We start from the raw sequence: 18,763 nt of genomic DNA, 5'->3' as shown, positions 1-18,763 counted from the left end.
TGGCAAAACACGTCATAGTATAGTCAGGTATAAAAATGCCAAAAAAAGTCATATTCTAGTAGAGCATAAAAATGGCAAAAAACGTCATAGTATAGTCAGGTACAAAACATCACAGTATAGTAAGGCATAAAAATGCCAAAAAAAGTCATATTCTAGTAGAGCATAAAAATGTCAAAAAATGTCACAGTATAGTAAGGCATAAAAATGCCAAAAAAAAAAAAATATTATAGTAGAGCATAAAATGGCAAAAAACACATAGTATACTATGGCATAAAATTTCAAAAAACGTCATAGTATAATAAGGCATAAAAATGACAAAAAAAACGTCATATTCTAGTAGAGCATAAAAATGGCAAAAAACGTCATAGTATAGTCAGCCACAAAACATCACAGTATAGTAAGGCATAAAAATGCCGAAAAAAGTCATATTCTAGTAGAGCATAAAAATGGCAAAAAAACGTCATAGTATAGTCAGGCACAAAACGTCACAGTATAATAAGGCATAAAAATGCCAAAAAAAAAAAATATTATAGTAGAGCATAAAAATGGCAAAAAACACATAGTAGAGTATGGCATAAAATTTCAAAAAATGTCATAGTATAATAAGGCATAAAAATGCCAAAAAAACATCATAGTATAGTCAGGCACAAAACATCACAGTATAGTAAGGCATAAAAATGCCCCCAAAAAAATATATTATAGTAGAGCATAAAAATGGCAAAACACGTCATAGTATAGTCAGGTATAAAAATGCCAAAAAAAGTCATATTCTAGTAGAGCATAAAAATTGCAAAAAACATCATAGTATAGTCAGGCACAAAACATCATAGTATAGTAAGGCATAAAAATGCCAAAAAAAGTCATATTCTAGTAGAGCATAAAAATGTCAAAAAACCTCACAGTATAGTAAGGCAAACAAATGCCAAAAAAAAGTCATATTCTAGTAGAGCATAAAAATGACAAAAAAACCTCATTGTATAGTCAGGCACAAAACGTCACAGTATAGTAAGGCATAAAAATGCCCAAAAAAAAAAAAATTATAGTAGAGCATAAAAATGCAAAAAAAAAATACATATTATAGTAGAGCGTAAAAATGTCAAAAAACGTCCTAGTATTGTATGGCATAAAATTTCAAAAAAACATCATAGTATAATAAGGCATAAAAATGGCATATAACGTCACAGTATAGTAAGGCATAAAAATGCCAAAAACCTTCATTGTGTACTATTGCGTGAAAATGTCAAAAAACGTCATAGTATAGTATGCCATAAAATTTTAAAAAACGTCATAGTATAGTCAGGCAAAAAAATGCCAAAAAGCATCATAGGACAGTAAAGCCCCAAAACAGGGATTGAACGCATGACCTTGTCAGTGTTAGGCAGTAGTCCTGACCATTGTACCACAATATTTCTACATCACAAGCTCATAGTATAGCAAGGTATTAAGGATATTTTAGTATATTAATCCATGAGATATCACAAAAGATTGTCCATTAGGCATAAAAATGTCATAAAAAAAATCAAAGTATAGTAATGCAAAAAAATGTCAAAAAACGTAATCATATAGCTTGACTTGAATATGTCAAAAAAATGTCATTGTATAGCATGGCATAAAAATGTCACAAAAACATAATAGTATATAAAGGCATGAAAGGTCATAAAAACGTCACAGTATGGTAAGGCATTAAACGCCAAAAAACATCACAGTATCATAAGGTATAAAAAGGGAAAAAAAACATCATAGGCAAAAAATATATCAAAAAGGACCATAGGACAGTAAAGCCCCAGACCAGGGATTGAACCCATGAACTTGCCAGGGTGAGGCAGCAGTCCTAACCATTGTACCACGATGCTGCTGCTTCACAAGCTAATGGTATAGCAAGATATTAAGAATATCTTAGCATACTAATCCATGATATATCACAAAAGATTGTCCATTAGGCATAAAAATGTCATGAAAACATTATTGTATAGTAAGACATATAAATATCAAAAAACATCATAGTATAGGATGGCGCAAAAATGTCACAGCATATAAAAGCCTAAAAACAGGGTTTGAACCCTTGCCGTTCTCAGTGTGAGGGAATAGTCCTAACCATTGTATAGCAAGATATATGAAATATCAGTATACTACTCCTTGGAATATCATAGAACATCATAGTATAATAAGGCATAAAAATGCCAAAAAAACGTCATTGTATAGTAAGGCAAACAAATGCCAAAAAAATTCATATTATAGTAAAGCATAAAAATGAAAAAAACGTCATAGTATAGTAGAGCATAAAATTTCAAAAAAACATCATAGTATAGTCAGGCACAAAACATCATAGTATAGTAAGGCATAAAAATGCCAAAAAAAGTCATATTCTAGTAGAGCATAAAAATGTCAAAAAACCTCACAGTATAGTAAGGCAAACAAATGCCAAAAAAAGTCATATTCTAGTAGAGCATAAAAATGACAAAAAAACCTCATTGTATAGTCAGGCACAAAACGTCACAGTATAGTAAGGCATAAAAATGCCCAAAAAAAAAAAAATTATAGTAGAGCATAAAAATGCAAAAAAAAAATACATATTATAGTAGAGCGTAAAAATGTCAAAAAACGTCCTAGTATTGTATGGCATAAAATTTCAAAAAAACATCATAGTATAATAAGGCATAAAAATGGCATATAACGTCACAGTATAGTAAGGCATAAAAATGCCAAAAACCTTCATTGTGTACTATTGCGTGAAAATGTCAAAAAACGTCATAGTATAGTATGCCATAAAATTTCAAAAAACGTCATAGTATAGTCAGGCATAAAAATGCCAAAAAGCATCATAGGACAGTAAAGCCCCAAAACAGGGATTGAACGCATGACCTTGTCAGTGTTAGGCAGTAGTCCTGACCATTGTACCACAATATTTCTACATCTCAAGCTCATAGTATAGCAAGGTATTAAGGATATTTTAGTATATTAATCCATGAGATATCACAAAAGATTGTCCATTAGGCATAAAATGTCATAAAAAAAATCAAAGTATAGTAATGCAAAAAAATGTCAAAAAACGTAATCATATAGCTTGACTTGAATATGTCAAAAAAATGTCATTGTATAGCATGGCATAAAATGTCACAAAAACATAATAGTATATAAAGGCATGAAAGGTCATAAAAACGTCACAGTATGGTAAGGCATTAAACGCCAAAAAACATCACAGTATCATAAGGTATAAAAAGGGAAAAAAAACATCATAGGCAAAAAATATATCAAAAAGGACCATAGGACAGTAAAGCCCCAGACCAGGGATTGAACCCATGAACTTGCCAGTGTGAGGTAGCAGTCCTAACCATTGTACCACGATGCTGCTGCTTCACAAGCTAATGGTATAGCAAGATATTAAGAATATCTTAGCATACTAATCCATGATATATCACAAAAGATTGTCCATTAGGCATAAAATGTCATGAAAACATTATTGTATAGTAAGACATATAAATATCAAAAAACATCATAGTATAGGATGGCGCAAAAATGTCACAGCATATAAAAGCCTAAAAACAGGGTTTGAACCCTTGCCGTTCTCAGTGTGAGGGAATAGTCCTAACCATTGTATAGCAAGATATATGAAATATCAGTATACTACTCCTTGGAATATCATAGAACATCATAGTATAATAAGGCATAAAAATGCCAAAAAAACGTCATTGTATAGTAAGGCAAACAAATGCCAAAAAAATTCATATTATAGTAAAGCATAAAAATGAAAAAAACGTCATAGTATAGTAGAGCATAAAATTTCAAAAAACATCACAGTATAGCAAGGCATAAAAACATTAAAAGACGTCATAAGTACGTTATAAAATTGTCAGAATACAGTAAGGCTCAGCATAGCATAACGTGTTTATGCCTTACTGTCCTAAGACTTATAGACATATATACGACATATTTGTCTTTATCCATATCAAGAGTGATGTTACCATATGTGTCACCTATAAGCGGATATATCATTGTGACATATATACATCCTCTGGATACATGAAGATACAAACTTATAACATTACATGAAATACTCTTTGTAAAATGGTACTTTATTAAAACAACATGCTCATAAACATTCTATATGTTTATTTATGATTTTCTTTTTAAATTTCTTATTAAATTTGAACATACATGTCTATGTATAATTACATATATTGGGATGGATATATATTTACATAAGATATATCAATAATATAAACCTATAATATAAACAGACATACAAATATATACTAATATTTCTATTAGCTATGCAAATATATCAATATATGATATTGTTCCAATTTATAACAGGTTTCACATATATAAGCTATGCTGTATACACATATATGATTTTAATTCATATGTACATATAGTCACATGGAAATTCAACACATGTATATACATATATATATATATGTATATACATTTGCATATGGGCATTTAAAGTCAACATTTTAAGTCAGTCTGTTTGTTTCAGTCAGAGTTTGAGTCCTGCTCAAACTCTGCTGCCCCCTGCTGGTCCAACTGCTTCAACAGAACTGTTCAAAATACAAACCAAACATGAGGCTTTGAGCTCATACTGAGGAGAACATCTGTATTTAACAGCCTACAGATTACATCATCATCACCTCCTCCTCTTCCTCCTCTTCCTCTTCTTCTTCCTGTAGCCGCTCAGTACTGGAGGAAGAGTCCAGGTCCTTCACTGAAGTAAAACCACTAACACTGAAATAAAGTCCCTGTGACTGTTTCACTGTTTCAGCTCTGCAGCTACTTTTAACCATCTGGCTACAAATAATGATTTTCATTATTAATTGAGTTGCTGATTATTTCCTTGATGAATTGACTCGATTTGTAAAAATTTTTGGTTTATAAAAACTTAGTGAGAAATACCGTGAGTCACACTGAAGTCTTCATTGTGTTTTTTCCAAATGATTCAAATTAAATAAAAAATTATTAAAATTAAAAGAAAAAAAGAGTGGATCCTGACAAGTGTTTTATGAATTCATTAATTTGAAGTGAATAAAGTTATTCCCTCTGTGATGGAGTATTAGTTTAATGTAGCAGGAAGTAAAAGTACTCAAGTAAAGTACAAGTACCTCTGACATCACAGATGAAGCAACAACAACCAATCACAGCTTCATGTGTTGTGCAGGTGTGACAGTGGATGTTTCAACATTAACCTGCAGCACTTCCTGTTCCTGTGGAGGTGTAACACTCACTGAAGTGTGTGAACACAACCCAGAGAGCAACAACCTGAGTCCACGTCGCCCTCTGCTGGACAACACCAGGACCGCCAGGTCCAGATCCAGGTCTTCATGAGTCCTCAGAGTTTCCCGACGTCAGTCTGGACGATTGTTGTTATTATAACATGTGAAGTCTGACGTGTCGTCGCGTCTCGGTCAAAAAAAAAAACCATGAGAATGCGGATGGATTTTTAAAATGTGGTTCAGCAAGTTGAGGGAAACAGCTGCTCGTGGACCAGGTCCACATGAACACGACTCAGTCCAACGTTTTTCTCCATAAACATTTATTCTCAAGTAGTTTAAGAAAAAATAGATTTTTTTTTTTTTTTACAACATTTTTCTTTATACGACTTTTTATACAGTACTTTCTGTGCATTTAGAAAAAACAACACAAACATCAGTTAATGAGGCAACAGATAGTCGGCTGCTCTGAGGGTCAGCAGGACCAGCAGGAACCAGCAGGACCAGCAGGAACCAGCAGGAACCAGCAGGACCAGCAGGAACCAGCAGGAACCAGTAGGACCAGCAGGACCAGCAAGAACCAGCAGGAACCAGCAGGAACCAGCAGGACCAGCAGGAACCAGCAGGAACCAGTAGGACCGGCAGGACCAGCAGGACCAGCAGGGACCAGCAGGACCAGCAGGGACCAGCAGGAACCAGTAGGACCAGCAGGACCAGCAAGAACCAGCAGGACCAGCAGGGACAGAAAAAACACAAAGGATGCAGGAAAGACCAAGAAAAGCAGAGAAACTAAAAACCAAAGAGAATCAGATCTAAACTAACACATTAAAACCAGAGCGTGAGCGGAGAAGTGCTTTCCAACTGGAGCAGATGCTGAGAGCGTCTGAAATAAAAACAGTTTGTGTTTCATCAAAGTGCAAAATAAAAGAATGTGAGAGTGAGACATCAGCTGATTCTAACACAACCCGGTTTGTTCTGAATCAACACAAACAACAACAACAACACTCCTCTCAGCTGACCTACATTCACTGACCACACACACACACACACACACACACACACACACACACACACACACACACACACACACACACACACACACACACACACACACACACACACACACACACACACACACACACACACACACACACACACACACACACACACACACACAGGTGGAGGATTGCAGTAACTAACAGTAACTGGACTCTGAACTTGAAAACATGCGAGGCGAGCGCAGAACTTTGGCAACACGTCAGGCTGAAGGTTGAGTGGCGACTGAAAAATACGGCTGACATCTTGTTGGCGATGTCACAGTGCGAGTGGGGGGCGGGGCCCAGCGGGGTCACATGATGTGTTTCTGGATGCCTGGGGTGAATTCCTTGGCGTTGGGGTTGAGACTGCTGTTCATCTGGAGAGAAGAAGAAGAAGAGAATGATGAAAGAGTGACGTCTTCTGTCATCTGACTCGAGCCTCTGCTCACAGCTGGCCACATCTGCTCACCTTGTGTGACTCATACCTGGCTCCACTTCCCTCTACTACCTGCAGTCTTGCTTGTGTTTTATTTTGAAAACTCTGGGGTTGTGTTTTATTTTGAAAGCTCTGGGATTGTGTTGTAGTCTGGACAGAAAGTGAGACCTTTGTAAACGATGAGGTCACAGCCAGTGTCTCTCCTGATTGGCTGTCATCAGCCTGGACTACCAGTGGTGAAAACAACATGATGATGAATGACAGTGTCACTGACCTTGTTGTCTTTGCAGCAGATGCTGTTCATTTACATTCTCTGTTTTAATGCTACAACTGTCTCTGCTGTTCCTCCTTCAGAGGCTTTACTGCAGAGGAGACAAGCTACTTCCTGTTTACACCGGCTCGCACATGCTCAGTGCGGTGACTGCTCAGGTATGTGTGTGTGTTTTCAGGTGTGTTAGTCTGAACAGAGATCGTTTTCATTTTAAAATGAGGACGTAGTCATGTGGGCGTAGCCTCAGCAGCTGGACTGACACCACCGACACTCCTCTCCTGTAACTCAGCAGCCATGTTTAAAAGCCCAGTAACAAATTATTATTATTATTTTTTTTTTTACATCTAGTGGTTTTACTTTTACTGTGTCATCGCTGCACATTTCTTCATTGTGTTCAGTTTGATGCTGCTGCAGAACCAGACCTGGTTCTCTCTCCTCCCACCAACAAAACACCAAACAAACACATTGTGAAGGTCCTGAAAACGAACCCTGAGACTCAGACTGGACCTGACGTGTTGTGACGCTGTGTGCTAGTCAGGAACAAAAGTTCATGTCCAGCTCTGGATCCATCATGGTTTCAGCCCAGTTTAGAAGCCACGCCCACTTCTGTGTGACAAAAACCTCAACAGAACGACCGCAGCCAATCCCTATCCCCGATCCATACTGAAGAGGGCGTTGCTTCATCTAAACTGGGTTGAAAAGAAGGTCAGTGAACTCACCACGACGTCGAGGTCTGCGTCCTCGTCCTCGTCCAGGACCAGCAGACTGATCTGCTCCTGCAGCTGACTGACGCTCTGAGGGGGGAGGTCTCTGGACGGGATGAACCACTCCCACTGCTCCTCCTCCTCCAGCATCTCCTGGAAACAACGCTCGATGAACTCCTCCTCCCACAGCTCCTCCTCCACCTACACACACACACACACACACACACACACACACACACACACACAGTATGTGGGTCACACCTGCAGGCGTCAGACTGGGACATTCATGTGTTCATCAGTGGAAACACGTGTTCTTCCTTTAAGCATCAACACGACTCCAACATGTTAAAGACTGTAAACAACATTCAGGACCAGGAGACTGAACTCAGGTCAGTGTCTGCAGAGGAGAGAGAGGCTCAGGCTCCAGCAGGAACTCTGGCTCCAGATATTAAAACAAATAATCTGTTCCCATGGAGACACGTGTCACATGACGGAGATGCCGCTGCAGGAGACGTTCAAACACACAAACACTGGTTTTAATAATGACACGTCATAATGAGATGAACACACTGACAGACTGTAGGACAGACAGACAGACAGACAGACAGACAGACAGACAGACAGACAGACAGACAGACTGTAGGACAGACAGACAGTAGGACAGACAGACAGACAGACAGACAGACAGACTGTAGGACAGACAGACAGACAGTAGGACAGACAGACAGACAGACTGTAGGACAGACAGACTGTAGGACAGACAGACAGACAGTAGGGCAGACAGACAGTAGGACAGACAGACAGACAGACTGTAGGACAGACAGACAGACAGTAGGACAGACAGACAGACTGTAGGACAGACAGACAGACAGACTGTAGGACAGACAGACTGTAGGGCAGACAGTAAGACAGACAGACAGACTGTAGGACAGACAGACAGACTGTAGGGCAGACAGTAAGACAGACAGACAGACAGACAGACAGACAGACAGTAAGACAGACAGACAGTAGGACAGACAGACAGTAGGACAGACAGTAAGACAGACAGACAGGCAGACAGCAGGACAGACAGACAGACAGACAGACAGGCAGACAGTAGGACAGACAGACAGTAGGAGAGACAGACAGACAGACAGACGGACGGACAGACAGACAGACAGACAGACAGTAGGACAGACAGACAGTAGGACAGACAGACAGACAGTAGGACAGACAGACAGTAGGACAGACAGACAGACAGTAGGACAGACAGACAGACAGACAGACAGGCAGACAGTAGGACAGACAGACAGTAGGACAGACAGTAGGAGAGACAGACAGACAGACGGACAGACAGACAGGCAGACAGTAGGACAGACAGACAGCCAGACAGTAGGACAGACAGACAGTAGGACAGACAGACAGCCAGACAGACAGCCAGACAGTAGGACAGACAGACAGTAGGACAGACAGACAGCCAGACAGACAGGCAGACAGTAGGACAGACAGACAGACAGTGTCCCCCTGTGTCCTGCTGTCTGACACTCACTGGTTCTGTTCTTCACACGGCTGTGGAGGAATCATGTTTGAATAAGCAGGTTAATTATGTCTCATCCTAACATGGTCCACACTGCAGATACAGGTAGTGACAGAGCAGGTGTGTCCTCTGCTCCAGCCTGTGATGATAAACAACCACCTACACCCTGAAAGTAAAGGAACAGAACCGATGTCTACACTGGGTGCACCGGTACAGATGTTTGCTCCTGGAACAACAGCTGTCAAGAACTGTGCACACGGTGACTTCATATAAATAATATAAAGAACAAAGAGCAGGTCGGTTTCGGCTGAGCGTGTCCTCGCTCTGCGTCTCATTATAGAAAAGCAGCTGTAAACATGTGACCTGCCTCAGTGCGAGGAGCCTGAGCTGTGACCTGTCGATCTATAACGGACGAGAACGTCGTCAAAAATAGAAGTAAAATAACTCTGGATCTATAATCGTGTTCAGCACATACATAAGTTACAGTGTCGTGTTACCAGCAGCTGCTCGGACCGTCAGAGATGAGCTGTAGCCTGATCATGAGGGAATCATAGATTATTTATAAAGGTTATGATCTATAACGTGTCGTAACACATGCAGGTGAAGACGTGAGAGTCTCTTGTTCTTTATTTTAAATGGAGGTTTTGAGTGTGAGATAAATACTTCCTGAAACAACACCACCTCCTCCCTGTTTGTTGTTGTTTAACACCTGAACCTGTCAGCAGGTGACACAAACAGGTCAGGAGCCTCTGACGTCACTTGGTTGTTTTTGTTGGTTGTAATTTCCCTTTAACCCGCAGGTGAAACACCAGACTCCATGTTACAAAATCAAAAGAGGTTTTTGTGTTTGTCGACACCGACTTCACGCTTGAACGACACCGACACGGTTTTCGTGACGTGTCCTCCCCTTTTTTCACCTGTGCGTCAGGTGTGCCGTGGGCTCCGAGCCTCTCACCTGCCTGTTGAACTCCTCCTCGTTCTCCATCCACATGTACTCGGCGAACGGGTTGTTGTCGTCGGAGCTGAACTGGCTGCTCAGGATCACCTCGTTGCTGATCGTCATGTTCGGGGCTGAGACGTTGCTGAGACTCGGGTCTTTCATTTCACTCCTCTCGCGCAGACGGACGGGGACAGGTGGCCTCGGTCGCTGCGGTCCGGTGTACGACCCTACAGGGCGGGAGAAAAGGAGTCATTTTAACGGTTAAACACCGCGCGCTTCGTCCGTTAAGTCGCCGTCCAGGCTGCGGCTGTGATGGCCGCTGTCTGACAGACAATAGCAGCGCGGCTAACGACGGTCGCCGACTCTGCCGTTTTCACAGTCCTCAGACCAGAAAACGCGAGTTACCTCGACAGTAAAACACGATAATAAACCTCCAGCAGCTTCACAACAACCTGAACAAGGTGAACGTTGTGTTTTAATGGCTGAAAATACCTGACAAGCGGATTTCCTCGACGACGGAAGAATCAAACGGCCAACTCCGAGTCCAACTCTTCTCTGAGCGTAATGGCCGCGCTGCCTCTGTTTGTTTACATCGCCAACGTCACTCTGTGCTCGCTGATGATTGGACAAACCCTTTGCTGCCTTCACGTACTACAGGACCCGTTAAAACCAAAGGGACCGGAGCGTCGGAAACTAGAATACCGTGACAGTTTAATGACAGTTCGCAAATAAATACATAAACAAATAAAATGTATTTTGTTAAATAGATAAAATCAATAATACATTTATTTATTTATTGAGTACATCTATTCATGAAATTATGTCTTTATATAAATTATGTAACAATAAGATGATAAATAAACGTATTTATTGAAATACAAAAGTACTACGTTACAAATAAAATTAATTAAAACTGTAACTGTTTATTTCTGTTTGCTGATTGTCTTCTTGTCTGATTATGAGTGTTTCTTGTTTTGTCTCTCTCTAGACTAGGTTACATGATTGTAACCCAGTGTATATAAAAGCAGGGGCGGGGCCAGACATTGTAAACATCCAGGGCTTTACTCCAACTTCAGTCTATATTCAGGCGACATTTTTCCCCCATTCACGGCAGCTACATGAACTATTTACTGAACAGGAAAAATAATCATCCAGAGTCTGCATCATGTTTTGAATCTACTTGTTCTCCGTCTCCATCATTCTGAAACCACAACACAACAAATGTTCATAAAAAGAGGCAAAAATTGTCTGATCTTACTATTTTGAATTTACATGACATAGGTGGGGAATGAATTTGGCACAAACGGCATCACTAATCTTGAAATCTACTAATCTCTCTGTTACACTGTGCTGCAATAGAGTTCACAGATTTAATGTTTAGATGACAAATCTACATTTAAATCCAGACCATAATAGTATGTGCTGCTCTAACTGAGCAGACATGGATCCACAACAAGGCCAAGTAAATGTCTTCAATGCTCTGAACTGAAAATGAGGCCGACAGAAGAACATTCACTCTAATGAGAACTCCTCCTTCATGAAGGTTCAATGTTCAGTTCGTGTTCACACTGTTTCAGACGTGCTGACTCAGCTCTGTGCAGCTTTGTATTATGATGTGTTTTTCTTGAGGGGAAGAGCAAGGAGCCTGACAGGACCACATACCTGGGCGATGGCTTCCACAAGTTCACCTGGAACTCCTGAACCACAGGTGAGTCTGTTTCTCTCTGCAGCTGTTTTCTTCACATAGGACCGGACTGGGTTAAAGTTAGCCTTTAACAGATGTCATGCTGTTGTGGCAGAGGTCTGCTGTAACAAGTGCTAATGTTAGCTAATCATGCAGTGTTGTTACCTTGGTAACAGAAACACAGGTGATTCCCCTCAAGGTAATTAGCATTGCACCTGACAAGGAAACCAGATACAACAGTGAACACCTGGGTCCAAAACAAGCATCAAGCTCCAGAAACATGAAGCATCAACATGAAGAACCAGAAGCTGCAGTTCCTCTAACGGCCACTAGAGTCTGGCTCCAACAGTGAGTCAGTCCCCATAGACTCCCATGTTAAAATGTCCAACTTTACAGCAGAAATAAACATGTTTACAGCCTGGTACAAAAACTGTTTTGGTCTCTAGAGATAATTTCCTCCTTCATGACACCTGTTTATAGAATTCACCTGTTTATATAACTCACCTGTTTATATAACTCACCTGTTTACATTTTATTACACAATTATTACAGTTATGGAGAATAAACTGGCATAAACTGAAGTCTTGGCTCCACCTCTGACCATTTTTGGAAATTTCAGAGTTTGGCTCAGACGCCAAGATGGCGACAGTGGAGCAGTTCACTCTGAGCTTCAGAAACCTGTTGGTGATGTCACAGAGGCTACGTCCATCTTTATTTTGTTTTATTTTATTTATTTGTACAAATAAACATTTCCAAACACGTTGTAAACAGTTTTCTCTTTTTTAATGAAGGTGAGGTAAGAAACACATCGAGGGCTTTTGTTAAACCTCAACGTAAAACAAAAATTACTTCTTACAAAATGAGAAAGGAAAAAAGAAAACAGCTTCAACAACAGAATATATAGTGGAAGTGACACAGATATTTAAATGAATCCATCAACCAGAGACACAAACAAAACAAAAATACATGAATCAAAACCCTATTAGTTTACCCTGATTCCCACCTGAGAGATTATTAATGCTTCTTTTAACTTTCTTTTAATATCAGGTAGTGAAGGTGAGGTGTCCACCAGGTGTAAGTTGGTGTTCTGGTGTTGGTGTGATTTTTGTTCTGTAATCTCACTTTATAAATGAAAATACATGTTTGTATGATGTTTATATCAAAAATATTTCATATATTTTTAGTTTATGAAATAGAGAAGCAGACGGCTCCTTGGACTTTCAAACGTGGCCAGTCTGACAAACCTTTTCTGGATCATGTTGATTTTATGGAGATATGTGGAGAAGTACTGGCCCATACACTATATCAGTAGCTAAGGTTTGGATTTATTAAGATGTAGTGTAATGTATTTTTTATCAGTTTCTTTTCATAATTATTTTTTTAATGACATTCATCATCTATAATAATTCCATACAATGTATTTCACACTTGAGACTGAATTTATGACATTTGTATTTACCTATACATACATGGAAAAAGAAGAAACAAACAAAGAAAACATGAGCAGATAGAGAGTGATCTTTTCTCTATAGCGGTTATTGGTTTGTAAAACTAAAATCCAGCCGTAGTGACTTTACATAATGAATCAGTTTTTCCCAGTATACAATACATTTTTCCAATTTATGGTTGATAAAAGCTGTTAATCTCTCAGCAGGATATTCATTAAATATTTCTCTAGTTTTGTCCAGTCTTGAGATATATGTCCAAAGCAAACAGTGTTAATTATGGATTATGTATTTCAGAATGTCTTGTAGGGCCTTGTGTTTCCTTCTCCAACAGTCTTTGATGACAAGGTCCCAGAAAACATGGCAGTGGTTTGCATTTTGACTTCCACAGTTTCTCCAGCAAAAAGGGAGACTATTATCATAATGGGATTTTTGGGCAGGTGTGATAGAGTACCTGATCAGGTTTTTCATATTAACATCATGTAGTATTTGCAGATATTGATAGTCGTCCTGTTTTTCTAGTTAGTGTTTCTCTTTAAAAAGACATAAAACTGTTATTCCTTTAGCTACCAGTCCTTAAATGTAGTATCCAATCTATTCGGTGTAAAATCTGAGTGGTATGCACACAATTTAAGGACTAACATATCTCCCTCTAGTTTATATTGTTTTACAACATTTTTCCATATTTTAAGAGTCGATTTCACCCACTGATTTTCAATAATATTGATGTAGTTCTGCAACATTTATCATCAACTTTTTAGTGGATGTTACTCTGTGAATTTCTTTTCCCTCAATAAAGAGCTTGGCGTCATTTTTATAATACTTTGCTCTTCCTGCAAATATGAAGAAATATATTATTGTTATTTATATTTAGTGATAATTTGTTCAGTTGGAACCGTGTGAAATTTACAGTCTATGGTCCCAAAGCAACACAGTTATTTACAGGAAGACCACTGGATTGTCTTCAACTCGGCCGTTCAGCAGTATTATTACTTATAAAACATTTGTCACAGACATGAAGAGCTTCACAATCAAGTGAAAGAACTGAAATGAAAATACATCAAATAAAAGCAAAGGTAAAATATACAGGAGGAAAAACAGGACACCAGTTAAAAGTGTAAAATACCAGTAAGGTTATACACTGTAGTTCTGAGGGAATATATCTCTCTTCATTTTTCTGTGGCTCCTCCTCTGTGACTGATTTCTAGTTGTTCCAGACCAACACTTTAAATCTTTGGTTTTGTCTCCACAGCTGAGTCTTGATTTTAGCTTGTGTGGAGTTTTGCTCATGTTGTTGCCAGTGCCAAACATGGGCAGAGAGACACAGGAGGTTGTTTGTATGACATGTTAACAGTGACGTGATGTTATGTTGCTGTTCAGTATGAAAATCTATGAAGTGATCCATGCAGACCATGTTTGTGCCTGATGTTCAGGATCTACATGGAAAACCTCTGGATACATCTGCAATCGTTAACGACAGACTGTCACAGAAAACAACAACAAACTGGAAACCATGTGGAAACCATGTTGGTTTTAAATAACATCAGCTGTGTGTGATCCTGTACAGACTGAACTATCTGGGCAGCAGTGAGACAGTTTCTCCAACAGGAGGAGGTTCTGTCTACAACAGACACACAGAAGAAACAGACCCATGATACCAGAGTCCAAACCCAGGATACAGAGGTTCAGTGAAGGTGGTGTTGAAGGTGTGGAGGTGGATCAGTGAGTCAGAGGAGACTCTGTAGAAGGACAGAGAGCCAGCAGGACAGTCCACATACACTGCTACTCTGTTAGAGGAGGAGGAGGAGGAGGAGGAGGAAGAGGAGGAGGAGGAGGAGGAGGAGGAGGAGGGGGAGGAGGAGGAGGAAGAGGAGGAGGAGGAGGAGGAAGAGGAAGAGGAAGAGGAGAGGAGGCGTGTTTTTTCCTCATTGTGCCGGACAAAGTAACAACCATCATTAGAGCAGCTCAGACTCCAGGACTGATCGTTCCATCCAAACACACAGTCTTTACTGTCTCCTTTCCTGCTGATTCCTCTGTAACTCACTGATATATGAACCCCTCCTCTCCACTCGACCTCCCAGTAACAGCGACCAGTCAGACCAGTTGAACACAGCAGCTGAGGTCGAAGGTCAAATCTGTCTGGATGATCAGGATATGACTGATCCTCCACCACATGTGTCACCTTCCTGTTGTTGTCAGACAGTTTGATCTGTCTGTGAACTGTGTTTGTGTCGATTGTGAGTTCACAGGAATCTGATGGAGAGAACAAGACACAGCTGCAGTTATTGATCATGTGATCAGTTATTGACAGTTTGATGATGACTCATGACATCAGTTTGAAGATGGTTGAATGTGCTGCTTTGTTTTGATGAATCAAATGAAAAACACACTTACACTTCCTCAGACCTGGAGTCAACCATGGGACTCCACCAGGCTCCGCCCTGAAAGGAGGAGGGGGGTCAGACCAGCATGCAGACATGGACATTACATGGCTCTCACACACACAGGTCACTCATTCTCTACTGTTGTGTCTCAGTAAGAGGCGCTGCTTCTGTTTCTCTCTCTGTCCCTGGAGGAACCTGTAACCTGGAGCTTCCTACAACCTGAACTTAGAGCAAACGTGGTCGCTCTGGTTTGATTCCATCACTTCTTCCTCTTCTCTCTGTGTCGGTTACTGTTCACATGACAGCGGGGCGGAGCTCCTCACACATACATGAACACACAGCAGAGGAAACATCGACCGTGCTCCTTCACTCTACTGCAGTATATGGAGACTACAGGTGTGTTTCCATTCACCTGCTTAATACACTGCTGCTGAAGACAAAGCAATATTTCACAAAACTGAAATGCAAACACTTTGTCACATTCAAGTCGTGGCTCCTGTCGTATCAGGCCCCAGGGAGCCGCTTCCAACAGAGAGGCAGATGCTGGAAATCCATCATCAGGTTTATTGGACCGATATCGTGAGAGGAGAAAACCCAGATCGATTCTCATCACATCATCAATGGAAACAACATTCACTGTCGTGTTCTGTCCACTTTTCTTCCTCATCCTCTTTCATCAAGGTTCTTCATCTTCCTGTCCCAGAGGGACGCCTTCCATTAGTCGCCATGATCGACGCCGTCGACGAATCGTTTCTCACACAAACACTGATTTATTTGTGGTGACGTGTCACTATTAAGAGAACTGAAGATTACTGGAGTCGACGACAACTATCACTGAACTTTACTGTCAGTGCAATAAAACCTAAAAGGCCGATAAGAACTTCCTCCAACCATCTGTTCAACAAGCAACAAACAGAAAAGAGATGTTGTCATGTTTCCTCCTCCGACTCCCGGTGTCTTTCACACAACAACATGGCGCTGGTTCAGCTGATGACCAACTGTTAGGAAACGCTACAACGAAAGCCTGTAACTGATGATCTGACTTCACCATGAATCTTACAACGTGGCAGATTGTTGTAACTGAGCGACTGGCTGAAACAAACCAGAACAATCAATTCACATCCTGTTCTGAATTTATTCTTTTAAAAAGAAAAGAAGCAGTAACAGTCTGAGCTGGATCAATAAGGATATGGATCAGATCAAGATAAAATCCTAACGATACCCATCCCTACAGCTGCTTAATGTCTGACTGTGGGAGGATGAGCACATCACAGTTCAAACCCCTTCACTCTAAGTCTTGTTTAACCAGTGTTACTGTGTGATTATTATTGATTATGTTGCACAGTGAGATCAGTCACAGACATGTGAAGGATTACTTCATGTAAGTGTCTGTTCATTAGTGGACGGAGCTTTTTAATCTCTTTGGTCCTTGTAGCTGATAAAAACTCTCATAAAGTCATAAAGTCGTTGCTGCTGCCTGAGAATTTACACTGAATAAGTGTTTGAGAAAATGTTTCTGCCTGAATCTGGGATTATTGATCATGCCAGTCCTTTTTCCATTTTCTGGAGTAAAATTATTCGTTTCGATTAATCGATTATTGATAAAATAGTCGATAGATTATTCGTTAGAAAAATAGTGGTTAGTGGCAGCTCTACTCAAGTGTATGAAGGGTTAGGTAGGATTTACTACAGGACTGCTGTATTAGACTGCATTAGTTTTAACTGGGTGTACTTAATAAACTGCCAACTCACACACACACACACACACACACACACACACACACACACACACACACACACACACACACTTCTACATATACTGTATATAAATGACAGGGAGAGAATCCTAAGTGAAACTAAATCTCTGAATGCCACAGATCCTCTAAAATCACTTCAGTTTATTCTGCTCCTTATTAATATTCATACAAAGTAAATACACATAGAAATAAAGTAGAACAATACTGGCTGAAAAGCTGCAGCTTATTACAGCTCCCCTCGTCACATGACGGGACATGAATCAGCAACCCTCTCACTGCTAGTCAATGTTTCATAGAGACAATAAATAAATCACTAGTATGAGTAGTTACTGCATGTGGCTCAGTGTCTGTGGCTGCAGGCCTCTCCATACCTGAGAGTCTCCAGTCTCCAGTGTGGATCCTCCAGTCCAGCAGACAGCAGCTTCACTCCTGAGTCTCCTGGATGATTGTAGCTCAGGTCCAGCTCTCTCAGATGGGAGGGGTTGGATGTCAGAGCTGAGGCCAGAGAAGCACAGCCTTCCTCTGTGACCAGACATCCTGACAGACTGAAGACACACAAAACAACACGTTACACAATCTGAGGGTGGACTGGACAAGTTACTGCATCACTGGGATCCAGTACATTACCATCACCACCAGTCTATCAAACTGGAATTTCATCCATGTGACCACTAATATAAACCAACAATCAGACCTCACTGGCAGCACGCTACGTTTCCTTATCAGCTCCACTCAGTTTCAGTTGTTGGTTAAAACAAACTTAAATACACAAAGAGAGAATTTCAGCCACAAATCAAACTTGTTCACTCTCTTTCACTAGATGTCATTAATCACCCAGTGTTGTTGAGCTTAGAGGAAAGACTGTAAATGACTGTAAATGACAGTAAATGACGCTGGGCTAGTCCTGCAGGATATGAGGAAATTATGCAATAAGACTGTTCAATATTTCAATGACGATGTGACTTGAGATAAATGAACAAATATTGAAGTGCACATATACAGTCCCTATGTTTTCCTCCACCATGGTGCTAAATGACCTCACCTGATTGACACCATGACCCCTGTGTCCAGGCTTCATCTGACAGGTCACATGTTCACTGAGTGTGAATACAGGTTTTCTCTAAGTGTCTGGAGGCTCATGTTGAGGCTGCAGCAGTGAGACAGGGTGTAGGGTGTATACAGCTACATCAGGTGTAGCTGTATAATGTTAGATCTACCTCATCTCATCAATACATTACAGCTTATCTGCTCTTTATTGATACTTGTATTGATTCTTATTATTACTTTTAAAACAAAAATTACTTCTTACAAAATGAGAAAGGAAAAAAGAAAACAGCTTCAACAACAGAATATATAGTGGAAGTGACACAGATATTTAAATG

The 18,763-nt window shown here is 40.1% G+C and overlaps 2 protein-coding genes across 3 annotated transcripts; both read right to left on the bottom strand.

The window, feature by feature from the left end:
* Positions 1 to 5,509: 5,509 nt before the first annotated feature.
* LOC130173072 (polyadenylate-binding protein-interacting protein 2-like) lies at positions 5,510 to 10,724 on the bottom strand. The gene is made up of 4 exons (XM_056381985.1): positions 10,604 to 10,724; positions 10,127 to 10,338; positions 7,671 to 7,856; positions 5,510 to 6,621 (listed from the first exon to the last, which is right to left on the bottom strand). The coding sequence occupies exons 2-4, from the start codon at positions 10,271 to 10,273 to the stop codon at positions 6,556 to 6,558; spliced, it is 399 nt and encodes a 132-aa protein (XP_056237960.1). The 5' UTR covers positions 10,274 to 10,338; positions 10,604 to 10,724; the 3' UTR covers positions 5,510 to 6,555.
* Positions 10,725 to 13,193: 2,469 nt separating this feature from the next.
* On the bottom strand, positions 13,194 to 18,664 carry LOC130173560 (neoverrucotoxin subunit alpha-like). 2 transcript variants are annotated; one of them, XM_056382950.1, is made up of 4 exons: positions 18,424 to 18,664; positions 17,753 to 17,926; positions 15,635 to 15,681; positions 13,194 to 15,493 (listed from the first exon to the last, which is right to left on the bottom strand). In XM_056382950.1, exons 1-4 carry the CDS (start codon positions 18,435 to 18,437, stop codon positions 14,862 to 14,864), a joined length of 867 nt encoding a protein of 288 aa, XP_056238925.1. In that variant the 5' UTR covers positions 18,438 to 18,664; the 3' UTR covers positions 13,194 to 14,861. The 2 variants fall into 2 exon arrangements, with proteins under 2 accessions (XP_056238925.1, XP_056238926.1); XM_056382951.1 differs by lacking the exon at positions 18,424 to 18,664 and having other exon boundaries at positions 15,635 to 16,518; positions 17,753 to 18,034.
* Positions 18,665 to 18,763: the final 99 nt, after the last annotated feature.

Source organism: Seriola aureovittata, chromosome 8 (genome assembly GCF_021018895.1).
Source record: "Seriola aureovittata isolate HTS-2021-v1 ecotype China chromosome 8, ASM2101889v1, whole genome shotgun sequence".
Lineage (NCBI taxonomy): Eukaryota > Metazoa > Chordata > Actinopteri > Carangiformes > Carangidae > Seriola > Seriola aureovittata.
The sequence above is the reverse complement of the archived record's forward strand: the minus strand, read 5'-3'. Positions and strand labels throughout refer to the sequence as shown.